At 39.1% G+C, this 13,919-nt stretch overlaps 1 protein-coding gene across 4 annotated transcripts in view; it reads right to left on the minus strand.

Annotated features, from left to right (window-relative positions):
• galnt13 (UDP-N-acetyl-alpha-D-galactosamine:polypeptide N-acetylgalactosaminyltransferase 13) overlaps positions 1-13,919 on the minus strand; it is a 60,842-nt gene that overhangs the window by 18,537 nt on the left and 28,386 nt on the right. For all 4 annotated transcript variants that reach the window (XM_036139432.1, XM_036139431.1, XM_036139430.1 and 1 more), the window contains exons 4-9: positions 12,490-12,656; positions 11,979-12,186; positions 8,313-8,483; positions 7,621-7,738; positions 4,363-4,543; positions 1,186-1,325 (exon numbers count right to left, since the gene is read on the minus strand). In XM_036139432.1, the coding sequence (XP_035995325.1) occupies positions 1,186-1,325; positions 4,363-4,543; positions 7,621-7,738; positions 8,313-8,483; positions 11,979-12,186; positions 12,490-12,656 (985 nt within the window). The remainder of the gene's footprint in view (positions 1-1,185; positions 1,326-4,362; positions 4,544-7,620; positions 7,739-8,312; positions 8,484-11,978; positions 12,187-12,489; positions 12,657-13,919) is intronic.

The following is a 13,919-nucleotide window of genomic DNA, read 5'->3' on the forward strand; positions in this document are numbered from 1 at the left end:
GCAACCAATAAAAAATAATTTATAATACAGATATAATTTATAATACAGTTATTTTGTGACCTCTACAGTCATGGGAAGACTACTGACTTGAAATTACAATTGGCAGCTAAAGAAGACGGCTGTTTAGAGTAATGCAAACTAGTATGTTAATGGTAAGTTTAGTGGAAGGACGGATTGTGGTAGAAAAAGGTGAACAAGCAATAGAGATAACCACAACCCTGAGAGGATTTTGAAGCAAAGCCCAGTTAGATTCCTAAGACATGCGCTGCAGCTCGAGTTAGAGCTTCAAGATCCACGAAAGACAGAGAGACCCAAGAACATACTCAGGACATTGGCTACAACTGTCCCATTCCTTGTTTTCAGCCATTCCTGAACCAGACAACATCAGGAACGTGTTAGCTGGACTGAGGAGAAAGAGTCCAGATATTTGCTCAGAGGTCCAATTTTCTCCTTTCCAGACGAAATGAAAATTTACATTTCATTTGGAAATCAAGGTCCCAGACGTTGGAGTAAGGGTGAAGTGGCACAGAATCAGTGTGAAATTTTCCACAGTCAGTGACAATTTGGGGAGCCATGTCATCCGCCGGCATTGGTTCATGGGCCACCGTCCTTGCAGCAGTCAGTCAGGATATTTTTTCCCTCCGCTCACAAGCTTTCTGGAGATGCTGATTTACTTTTCCAGCAAGACTTGGCACCTGCCGACACTGCTAAAAATATCAATACATAATCAGACGAAGCACTATGCTTGATCTGATTTAAACCCTGTAGAGAATCAATGAGGTGTTACCAAGAGGGAAAAGGAGAGAAACCAGAATCAACAATGCAGATGAGCTGAAGGCTCATTTTCCTAAACATCTTAGCCCAGCTTCTGGTTGATCGCACAGTATGGTGCACTGATGCAGTCATTTGGTAACCACCATACTACTGTACATTAAATGAAAAAATAAAATGTATGTATATACCATTATTTAATTAGCTGTAAGCCTATATAATCAAAACAGAAATCAGTGTCATATAATCACTCTGTGTAGCGAATCTATCTAATATGTACACAAGTTTCATTTTTTTTTTTTTTTTTTTATAAATCAACTTTTTTTTGCAGATATTCTCATTCGTTGTGAGGCACCTGTTTTGGGCAAACAGCGGATAAAAGATTACAGAATTAAAGTATAAGAGGGCTCATACTTCACCAAGTGAGTAGTATCTTCTTGGGATCTGAGAGTCTGGGTAGATGTTCTCTAGATACCAGGAAAATGGCTTGCACTTCAAGGCCTCTCTGAGAGCTTTGCGGGAGGAGACGTCGCCGTAGTCCACCCGCATCACGCCTGCAGGAGACAAGAGAGGCGTTAACCATATATCTATATCAGAGGATGTCCTCAGCCTGAATTAATTTGTTCCTGTTCGTCTTTCTTGCATCACCATGAAGAAACACCAGAGGGCCTCTCCTCACCAACATGTTACCGCCCTGCATAAAAACCGTGTGCCACGTGGGAAATCAGGGAGGCATTTTCTCTTAAGTTATACATAATTAACCTGGCCCCTTGAGTCCATTTTGCACACACACAGACACCTACCAAACAGATGCACTGTTTAGGTTAACACTGCCCTTGCTGCCAAATAAAAACAGCCTGATTTAGCAGCACTGTAGAAACTGAAAGGAAGGGAAGGATTAGACAACTGGGCACATACACAAACCCATCAAGCAGATGGTTTTGCATTCGAGCGCCTCTCGGGGACCCCTACATCACATGCAGATAGATACAGGGTGGTAATTCATTATGAAAGAGCTAGATTGCAATGTGGGGAATATAGCACAATTTTTTTAAAAACAAGCCGAAACGTTTGACAAAAAAAATAAACAATGCACTTTAAAACCAATCAAATAGTAACTAGAAGGGACATGCAACTCGGGCAGGATAACAGCGGCCCTGTTATCAAAAGATTATAGAGCACAAATTGAGGGGGGGGGGAGTGGCGAGAAGAAAACCACTGTTAAAAAGAAGTCCTAAGAAGTTAACTTACATTTTGCCACAAGACATGAAGGGGACACTGCAAATGTGTGAAAGAATGCGCTTTGGTCAGATGGCACTCAAATTAAACATTAAATGCTCTATGTGGAGAAAATCTAAGACTGCGCAACACCCTGAACACACTGTCAGCACAGTGTAACATTTGGCAGCATCTTTTCTGGGGATAATTTTCTTCAGCAAGGAAAAAGAAGGTGGATGGAGATAAACACAGGTCATTTCAGGAAGAACCCCCATTAGATCCTGCAAAAAAACACTTTAGAGTGGTTTGAAATATCAGCTCTCGGTAGAACAATCCCCCTAAACACATAGCCAGAGCTACAGTGGAAAAGTTTCGATCAAAGCATATTCATGCTAGCATGGCCTAGTTAAAGCTGAAACCTAAATCTGATTTAAAAACATGTTACAAGACCTGAAAACAAATGTTCGCATTATGCAATAATTTCAGAAAGCAATTGGTTGCACCAGTTTTGTTATTGGTATATTGTTTATTTTCATGTTTTCCAGTCCACTCATTACAACAAAATATAGCTTAAATGTTTGTTCAAGCGAATGTCTGCTAGCATAAAACGGTATTAGCTCCTAATAACTTACTACTAATCCTAGTAAACGTAACTACGGTTTGTTTTTATACATAATGCTTGTTTTTGTTTAGCTCCGCCATCGTTTGACAGTGCTACAAGCATTAGTATAGCACTAATATGGACCATTAATGTCGATTTAAGGGTGTTTTGTGTAACTTTAAGATTAACCCATCAAGCTAATGGCCACATGACCGATCGATCGTCCGCTACAGCGTCCTCTAGCTTCCTAAGTTACCAGTTTGAGTCTTAATTATTTCCAGGAGAAACAATTGCATTAATAAAAATAATAAATTAGAGTGCCCTAAAGGTTATTGATTTTTATTTAGCAAATCATTCTCTAAAATGTTATTTCCTCAAATAATGTTTTGTCTAACTCAGATTTGCATTGTGAAAGGGTTGAACACACATAAAATGTTGTTCCAAATGAGTTAAGATAATTTAACCTCATTCCATATTCCTTAAGAATAACTTTGGTTCTTTAACTTAGATCTACAGTGAACCAGGATTCACTGAATCATTGTTATGGTGATGGTTTTCAACTATCTTTATTTGTCCTTTTGATCCTTTGTGTGTACATAGCTCCTTAGCTTCTTTTATGTTAATTTTGCTTAATAGTTTTAGTTTCACTAGTCGAATAGAGAGGATTTGTTGATTGAAGTATAGTGTTAAATCAGATAAACAACATTCTATCTGTAAAGTAAGAGAATGCAACAGTTTGCAGGTTGTGAATACTTTTGCATGGCACTGTAGGGGGCAGATAATGTTTCAGGGGAACAGATGCCCCTATGGTCCTAAAACACTCTACAAAAAAAAGAGAGAATGAGGAAGCAATTACACTTTTATTAGGATGACTACAGGCCTCTCCAAACATGAGGCAACACAGCATGCTCCTCTGTGCCAATAAGTGAGCTCTGGCAGCGGCACAGCTCAGATCATCCTCAATAATGTCCAGGAGGAACAGAAAGGCATTGTAGGGGCCACAATGCACAGCAAAAGCAATCCATCACGACGCTGGCTGTGTCTGCACACCTGCCCATGGAGAGTCCTGCCTGACCGAGCCGCGGTGAAGGTCACAATTTGTGCAGGAAGATCCGCAGATTAAGCATGATCTCTTATAGGCTGGCAAGCCATCTAGAACACTTAGCCAGAGATTTCCGGAAAAGTGGTTTCTGCTAAAGGGTAATCACATTACTGAGACAAAAGATTGAGGGGGTACTCATCTCTCAAGCTGCATAGCCCTGTTCCTCTAGGTTTCCCATATGTGCCGAAGCACTATCGGCGAGAGGACCAATTTTGATAAATTTCTGAACTTGAGTTCACGAGGGCGCCACAAATGTGTCTGCAAGCAAAAAGGAATTAGCCTCCCTTCAAGATGAAAAGCAGCCTTACATTCCAGCATATGAGCAGAGAGAGAACTGTGAATTATTAAATGGATGAGAAGAAAAGGACTCTGTAAGAGAATAAAATAAATCAAATAGAACAGACGCATCCTTTCGGAGCAATTTGCTAAATGTAATATCAGCGAGCCCAGTGAGGCGGGGTAATGAGGGCTGTCCGTATCTGCTTTTAAACGGGAATGTATGTTGAATAAAACATAAAGCAAATCCCTGACTCGTCTAGAAATTCCTTCAAACTGCAACAACCTATACCGTTTCTAAATTGTCTTAGACTTGCCTTTCAATTCTAAAACCAGAAAAAAAAAGAAAAACATGTACCGGTAGTCATACAGCAACAGCTGCTTTGCTCTGTACCTGGTGAGATGATATAAAAGAAGTCTTTGAATTCGTCCATCCAGACTTCAGCCAGCCGTCGGTTGTTCTTGTTGATAACTTGGCCCGTTCCACCCGGGAAGCTGTATGGCGTGGCTTTTCGGAAAACGTGCCCCACATGTGAGCAGGTTACAATTTCCAAAGAGCCGCCACACTGCCAGATCTGGAAAGACAACAATTTATATGAAGAAAAAAAACGTTGATTCAAAGGACACAATGCTCCCCACATCTATTGGCAAACCTGGTAAAGATGCATAATACAAAACTAGAATTAAATGCATCAACTGTGGCAGTGGCAAGGTTTCACCATGAGAATTTTAGAAATATCCACCATTTGCTTAGTGTACATTTGTTAAGTGGGTAAAAAAAATAATTAAGGTCTATAACTACAACGCTGGTGCCACAATTACTGGTGAAATTAATTTTACCATCACTTTCAAAGAAAGAAAGATCAAACGCTTCTGAGAAACAATATGCATTTTTTGTTGTTTTCTCATTAAAAAAAGCTATTTACGTGTCTTTAGCAATGAAGCTGAATAAGTGACTAAAATATCAAACGTTTGGCATTTGTTTACACAGAATTTCAAAGATTTTAATATTTAGGATCCATAACATGACAATTATCAAATATATATTGATTAGGATGAACAGAGAGACTGGTTTGTGATTGTTATTGCATAATGTGCCACGTTATTACATGATCATTTAAAAAAAAAAAGAGGAACCGCCACATTTTGGTAATAAGCACAACAAAATGTAATTATGTTATAAAATAATGTGGCAAAAACTATTGCAAAATGGGTTCATAGATTTTATTACATATTGTGGCGATTATTACAAAATGCAGTTTTAGTGAAGTTTTATTGCATTTGTCAGTAAGATGCAAACACTACTTGCATTATCCTATTGGATCTAAGTGTGTGTGTGAGTGTGTGTTACTGAGCTTGCCGTCCAGAAAACAACGTACATTTTAAAGCCAACTGATTGATACAGGACGGAGCTCAGATTTATCACCATTTTAAAAGAAAATCTGATAAGATCTAGCAAGATACTTCTTAAAGGTACAGTGGATGATCTTCTTTTGGCTTCGAGTTCCTCGTTATCTATTGGTTGTCCCACATGCCAATCATTGTGACGTGCTCAACAACAATGCGCTTGCATGTTCCTTTCTTATGTACTTCTAGTGTTTACGTGTCCAATGAGCTTCAGTTTCAGCCGTTCATTGTCGCTCCGCTGCTCTCACTGTATACTGTGAAAATGGCTGAGAGACGCAAGAAGCGAACAGTCTTACAAGTTTATGAGAATCAGAGGATGGCTCAGAAGAAAGAAATAACACCAGAGTGTATTTGGGAGATTTTTCTTTTGCTCTTCCGTTTCTCAGCGATCCCCCTGAGAAGCAAAAGAGCAGGTAAGATGGTCTTGCACATGCACAGTTATTCAAAAAGGGACCTGGGCGTTTCTTACCAACATTGCAGAAAAATCATCTGCTCTGCCTTTAAAGAAACAAATTTAATGGAAAATGGCATTTTCCAGTCAGAGGCCAGTTTGTTCTAAAAAGCTACAGCCTTAAAGTTCAGTTTGATGTTAGAAAATAAAGGTGATGGCTGGAACACATTTCTTTCACACAAACAAACATCTTTTAACCTCCCCAAACCATGTGTAAAGGATTAAGATTACATTAGCGCACACTGAGGCTAGGTTCAGGAGTTACAGCTTCTCAATATGACCTATTTTTATATCTGCTTTAACATCTCCAAGCAGCAGGAAGGAAGTCGGAGGTGGAAAGTAGAGCAACAAACAGTTGCTTATAGGCAAATCACGGCGCAGCAGTTCAGAGGTTTGCAGACAAGAAACTTAAGCCTTCAAGACTCTTTAAATACACCAGCATTAAACATTGGAATTATAGACAAAGAAAGAAAGACACTGGCCATCGGAAGTGACGCTGTTACTTTTCAGGTTTTTAAATAAACATGAACAGATGGGAGCTTTATGCAAAGACTGTACTGAAATAATCCAGAACTTATCTGCATTTCTTTTATTTTTTTTAAGCTATTCTGTGGGATGTTTAGGAAAAGCACAGCTTACTTGATCATTATAAAAAAAACGTTTCTGTAGTTATTCATGCTGTGATGTTTTAAACTGTAATAATTTGAATTTTTTTTGCAGGAAAATTTGACTGTAACACGGTGAGATTTATAACTCAGAAAACGCTATAGTTGTCGTTTTCATAATGTAAACAGTAATACCTGCTAGATCAGTTTATTAGTTTATTATGTGACTAGTAAAATCAGTTGCCGAGTATGCAAATGTTTTGTTACAAACATAATGTGGCAGCTTTTATCAGAACAAAAGACCACGTTCCTTTACTGTTGTGAGTAGGCATAATACCGCCTTTAACCAAATTAGGCACACCTTTCACCTTTCACTTAAGCTTTTAAATACACTCCCCACGTTAATTGACACTGTTGGTAAAAATGTGTACTATATGTTAAAGTAAATTCATTTCTCCACAGTAGCTTAATCTCACGTAAAACTGAGAATAACTTTGGTTTATTTATGCAATGGTAAAAACGTGCAATCATGCTCTAACACTGAATATTTGCTACAGGGTTTTTTGACAGAGACACTAGTTTTAAACCCAGCAGTAAATCTTTAATTTTTATTTATTTTAATTTATGTATTGAAGCACAATAATTCTTCATAGTAATTCTTCAAAATGAGAAAGACAAGAGAGAACATGCCATTTAAGTACAGCAGCTGTGTGTTGATCTCAATAGGTCATGCAATGGCAATGATAAAAACACTACCCACTTAAAGCTGCTCATAGGTATATGATATTTTAAAAGTTTTAAAACAACTGGAACCACATTTATCAGTGCCTCGCAGCGAGGAGAATGGTAAGTGAGGTCACCATGTTTCCAAATCAACCGTCTCGTTTAGGTATTTTGTACACATTTGCACCAGAGAAGCCAATAAATGAGCAGTGCACCATAGTTGCTCCTGGAATATAGGAGATGTATGATATAACCCAGGGTTGACAGTGTTTGTAAGTTTTCTGACTGCGAGACGAGGAGATGAAGGTTTTGCACATCTCTCTCCCGAATCTTAAGCAGACTGTACTAAGGTTTATGTAGATAAAGGAAGTCTATAAAATATGCATGCAGGTAGGAAAACCAGCATGTATCCCTGGGCATCAACCAATTCTGGCAGGATGATAGCATTCGGATCTGCGTCACTCACCCTAAAAGACATTTCCAGGTTCTCTCCACCCCATATGTCCATCCCCGGATCATAGCTTCCAATTTCTTCAAAATATGCTTTGTCAATGGAGAATAACCCTCCTGCCATGGTGGGAGTCCTGCAGAAGAAACACGACAAATTACTATGAAACAAACAAACAAACGAACGGACGAACAGGGTCTTTGCTGAGCTCCAGCTGTCGTATTCAGCAAAGAAAAATTTGCAAGAAGCTGTCTTCTATTCAATAGAAATTAAGTATATCAATATCAATTTAGCTCAATCTTTTTCTTATTTTGTTGCATATTTTAGTTGAAAGAAGTATTTCTCATAAATGTACTAATGTTTCGTATTAAGTAAAAAGATGCGTGGAGCTGTGCACTCATGATGTAATTCTTAGTTTCCTATTGTAGCTCAGTGAGGCATTGAGGATACAATAAAGACTCATTTGTTTTGCAAATTAAAACAAAGCCTTAGGAGAGTAACCATGTCTAGCCTATAAGTCAGCCAGTAATAAATTAAAGACTGTTTGTTGGTGGGAGTGACGAGAATACAGATGAGAAGTGTTGCTGCACTTTTCTGTCAATATGGGAAGTATAAAGCCACCTTTTATTTTTCTTACTTCAACATACAAAAATCGTTTATTAAAACTTGATTCCGGCTGTGCACAAGAAGGGCGCATCTTCTCTGAGTACCTGACGGGCAGCGTTCGGTCTCCTTTGCGTCGATCCATCTCCCGCTGGGGAACCGGGTACCATCGAAAGTTCAGCTTCCAGTTGAACCCTCCGTAAGTCATATCTGAGCCCGCCATGTACTCAAATGTCTCGTCGCTGATGACATCTATGATAGGGCACACCACTGCCCTTCTGAAAGACACATGTACAGCTTGGCTGTGAGATAAATAATAAGTCTTGTGGATTTTCTTAGACTTTCTTCCGTCTACGTCGCCCGATTTAAGAGTTCATGAACTCTGAGGAACGGGAAGTCCACATGATGGATCGGTAAATTAACCCTCATCGTGTATTTTCTGCATTAACATTTAATTTATGTGCAAGGTTTTGATAATACAGTAGTTTAAGTCATGAAAATGCAAATTTCCTGCAGGATGAAAAGACAGACACAAAAGACATCAACCCATCTGTAAGATCCATTTAATGTATATTTTAAGACAACACGTCTCTAGGCAGGTAGTTTGTAATTCTTCCCACAAATAAAAAACATTTCTTTGACTACTAAGATACACTGGTGTAGACTGTGGCTGATTTTTATTTATTTTTTATTTATTTTTCTAGCAATATTCCCCCAACATGATCTTTGGTGTTTTGAACGTTTGACATTGTTTCAGGCTTTTCTTTGTTTTTAGAGTTCTGGCTATTCTTGTCTCTCCTCATTTTGGTTGTTTTTGGTCAGTGGACAAAAGGTATTTCACTGTACATCAAACACAGACATTTATTTTCCCTGTTCTGATGAAGGTGATGGACCTCCTTGCAGAAAAAATAAGCTGCCCAAATCAGGAATACCTCATTAAAGGGATAGTTTTGGATTTCTAATTTGATTTTCCCTTAATTCAATGGTTCCCATTTTGGGGTGGGTAAATAAAAATAAAAATATGAATGCTTCACCTGCACAACAGTTGGTAATTAGGAAAGATACACAGTGTGTTGTCTGTCTTAAAGTGCTACCTTGCGTCATTTTGAAGCCTAACAAACTAAGACGCCACTTGGAAACGAAACATCCAGAGCACAAAGACAGATCAGTTAACTTTTGCAGACTAAAACCAATGAACTGCTGTGCTCAACAGTGTCTCTTTACTAAAGCTACATCTGTGTTGGCCAATGCTCGACTTGGCTAATATAAATAAAGACGCCTACAGATACGGATACTGCTTACTGATAACTTGTGTCAAATACATATATATGAGATGAGATAAGGGAGGAACTGCTTCTCTGTAAACAAGCTCCTGCCAATGCCACTGCACAAGAACTTTTCAAAATCGTCGTCTTTTACTTGAAAGAGGCCGATCTCAAATGGGAGGACTGCGAGGGGATATGCACAGATGGGGCGCAGGCTACGGCTGGGAAGCGAGGAGGGCTGCAAGCGCTCATTAAGCATGTCTCCCCCAATGCGCCGTGGACGCGCTGCACTGCGTGATACACCGCAAAGCACCGCCGTCTAAACAGCTGAGTCCCGAGCTGAATTATGTAAATGGCCAATGTCATCGCCACAGTCAATAACATCAAAACACAATCTGTCAAATCCCAGACTTTTTTTTTTTTTTGTTTTTGGTGCTGTGCGAGGAAACGGGCTCCGACCACACAGCTGTTCTGCTCCACCGTGAGTCCCGGTGGTTGTCACGTGGGAAAGGTGCCGCCCAGGGTCTTTGAACTGCGAGGCGAGATCCGCATCCGTTCGAAGGAAGAGGGCGGCGATCTACAAATTTTACTCTAACTAATTTCTCATGAAACTTGCATAACTCTGTGGCTCAATTAACTTTGCAGATGCAGGGCACAAGCACACACCTCTCACATCTGGCAGATAAAGTCACGTCATTTGTAAGGAAACTTGAGATGTGGCAACAGCAAGTCCAAGATTAAAAAGAGGGCTCATTTGACAACTTGAAATTATTTATTGAGATGCCTTGAGATGACATGTTTCATGAATTTGCGCTATATAAATAAAATTGAATTGAATTTATTGAAGATAAGATAGATGGTGCATAACACAGCAAACTCTTTGATGAAAGAGCACATCTCTACATTTCAGGAACCTTCCCTGAGATATGTCCTGATGCAGAACTCCAAATTATGTGACTGGATCTGTGACCCATTCTGTTGCAAAAAACCTCCTGCCAACTTCAGCGCATCAGAGGAGGAGCAGATCTTTGATGCCACCTCTGATTCCACAATGCGGCTGCAGTGTAGGTCAAAGAAGCGGGCTGCGTTTTGGATTGGAGTGAGGAAAGATTACCCACTGCTAGAGCCCTGGCCATACGTCTTCCCTTAGCAACACCCTACCAATGTGAGAGAGCTTTTTGTGCCGCGGCCTCAATCAAGACAAAGCAGAGATCAAAGCCGGACATTGAAAACAGTGGCAGTCTCTCAACTGTAACCCTAAATTCAGTCACTGAAAGGATTTGAGCAAACTTTACATTTTAAATGTTTTGCCTCTTAGAGTGTTACTCAACAAAGAGGTTTTTTTTTTGAAAAATGTATGTTGAATATTGCTACAGCAAAAAAAAATAATAACGATTACACTGGAATTTGTTTGTTGTTATATTTAAAAGAGGTTGTAGATGTTTCAACGTGTTTCAACATGTATTTTATTGCCGCGTATTTAATCAATCACTCAAGAAAAGGTTGAAATGTGAAGTAAACTGCAATAGAGTTTACCAACAAAATACTAGGGGATGTAAATTTCCATCTTTGTCGCAACATGATGTTTTATGAGTTTGTTTGTATAACGATATGTTTGCCAATATAACAAAGCCTGTTACGATTTACGATCAATGCAATTGATGTGACGCGATATTATCTCTTCATGTAACAATAATATTTACTTTGAGACCAACTCACACAACAAACCTAAATATGATTTGATCATCTTATTTCTAGCTTCTTGTAGGTGCATTCATCTAATATTATTGTTAAAATAATAATAATAATAATAATAATAATAATAATACATCACCTGTTCACTATAGTCTCATGCCTGAATTTCAATATATTAGGTGTATCTTAAAAATGACGAAAAGGATTAATATCGTCATTTTGCATTAATTGGATTGTTAATCATTTAATTTATTTACTTGATGTTGATCGATGTATTGTTACACCCCTAATGAATATGTGTCTGTCTGGATGTCCATTTGTATAAACCAAAGTAGGGACCAGTGTTACATGTTTAAAACTAGTTAATTGGTTCTGCTTCCGGGACCAACTCATTTTGATTTAAACTACATAAAGACAAACAAAGGGAGTCATCCACTGCAGTTTAGATGCCTATAAGATTAAAAAAGAACATCACTTCAAAAGCTCTTGAACTTTCCCTTTAACGGGTGCTTGCTTGCTTTAATCCAGACATCGACTGTTTGTGGTGTGACAGAATGAACGTAAACTAAACCGTCCATTGAAGCAACAAACCAATGATCATCAAGGATCCAGCTGACAGTTTGCTGTTCGATCGATGTTCAAATCAAGCACCCACTCATCCAACCTGTGATTTAACAGCAGTATAAACAAAAGGTGCTGAAGGAGTCAACATGAAGGTTAAACTGTCTGAGCAGTGATGCCGTGCCCTCATAAAGCTATAATTTTGTATTTTCTTCTATCAGAAACCCCTTTTTGCTCTATTTTGGCTCCTACCTGTCCTCCCTGATGCGAGCCAGCAGGGGCTCCAGCCAGCCGACGGTACACTCGCAGTGCGCGTCGAGGAAGGTGATGACTTGACCTGTGGTGATGGCCGCCCCCCTCAGCCGGGCTCTGATCAGACCCGAGCGCTGCTCCATCCTCAGGATCTTCACCGGCACCTCCAAAGTCTGCACGTAAGTCTCGAGCTTCGCCTTTAAAAAGTCTGAAACAAAAACCGAGGAGTACGGCTGTAAAGCAAATCCATTAGAGCAGCCGAGCTAATTTGAAAATCGAACAGAATTTGTTATCAGTGTTTCACGCAATGAAAAACAGTGGGTGTGTATATATATATATATATATATATATATATATATATATATATTATAAACAGCCCTTACTATCCTCTTCTTGTCCCAGGGTAAATAAATTAGAATGCAAACGTCTGTGTGGATGAATTTAACTGTCTGCTACACATTAAACACTGTATTTTGTGAGAGGCTTTTGAGTCACAGCACAAACTACCCACCTCGCTCACTGGCATCGTCTACCAGCACAATCTCCACCAGCAGGTGTCTCGGGGAGCGGTTGATGACACTGTGAACGGTCCGCAGCAGGGTGCTCCACGCCTCGTTATGGAACACGATGACGATGCTGGTGTTGGGCAAGTCATCTGGATACACCTTGGTCTTACAACTGGCAGAGCGACACAGACAAGAGAAATCAGTGGAGTGAAGCCTACACAGCTGCACGCACAGCAAGGATTTCATCTAAACATTACCTCACAGACGGTCCTTTTGAATATGCAACCAGATCACTTAGAGCAGGGGTGTCAAACTGATTTTGGTTTAGGGGCCGCATACAGCTTAATCTGATCTCAAGAGGGCCACACGAGTCAACTCATTGCAAGATTAAATAAAACTAATAAAAGTGGACTTGTTGTTGATTTTTATATTAAATGAATTTCACTTTTACACAATATATTATGAATAACCTCAGCGTTTTTAAGAAAAGTGCAATTTCAACAATACTTTTACTCAGTTAAACATTTACTTGTGCATTATGCATAAGAATGTTGAAAAACATTTTTTCATATTTTTTGGAACTGAAAAACACTGCATGACAAAATACATCAAACAAATAAAAATTAAGAAATTATTTTAAATCAATTTCCACATCTGAAGCTCAGAGCTACCATCTGCTGATTAAAACACAGCGCCCCTCGTGGACAATATAGGAACTGCAGATTTTCAATTAAACAAAGTACATGTTTTTTTTCTTCAAAAATTGTTTTATCATTCTCTTCCTTTTATCTCCTCTTTCTTTCATCTTTTCTTTTTTTCTTCTTGTTCTTCCTTTCCTTTGCTACTTTCCCATTGTAGTGTCCATATCATTTGAGATATTCCCCGCATGAATCATAATACAACTATTCACATTCATAATGGAGAAAGCTGACTGCTCCACTTGTGAAAGTCAAATTTGATGAGCTCTTTTTGGCATTAAGACAACAATTCCTATTGCCGCATTGCCAGATAGGACACTAGAAAAAAAAACATTTTTTTGTTTTGTTGAATAATGATAATGCATTTAGCCACCGGAACCGGCCCGCGGGTCGTTTGTTTGACACCCCTGACTTAGAGCAATTAAGTACAGCGCCTTTGAAAAGAACTCGTGTCTGCTGAACATTTTCCATATTTTTCCACACTGCAACCACAAACATCAGCATTTTTTTAGACCAACACAAACATGAAATGGAAGAAAAAAGGGTTGCTTCCACAAATTAAAATCTTTTAAGTATGGCCTGCAGTAGTTCAGCTCCCTTTACTCTGACACCTCTAGATAAAAGTTTTTAGAACTCCCCAGCTTAGTCCGCCTCTGGGTGTGTAGGAAAAGCTCCAAGAACAAAGAGTCTGACCTGCAGACGCTCCATATGTCAGTCTGATGGGATTCAATTTCAGA

Source organism: Fundulus heteroclitus, chromosome 7, assembly GCF_011125445.2.
Source record: "Fundulus heteroclitus isolate FHET01 chromosome 7, MU-UCD_Fhet_4.1, whole genome shotgun sequence".
Taxonomy (NCBI): Eukaryota; Metazoa; Chordata; class Actinopteri; order Cyprinodontiformes; family Fundulidae; genus Fundulus; species Fundulus heteroclitus.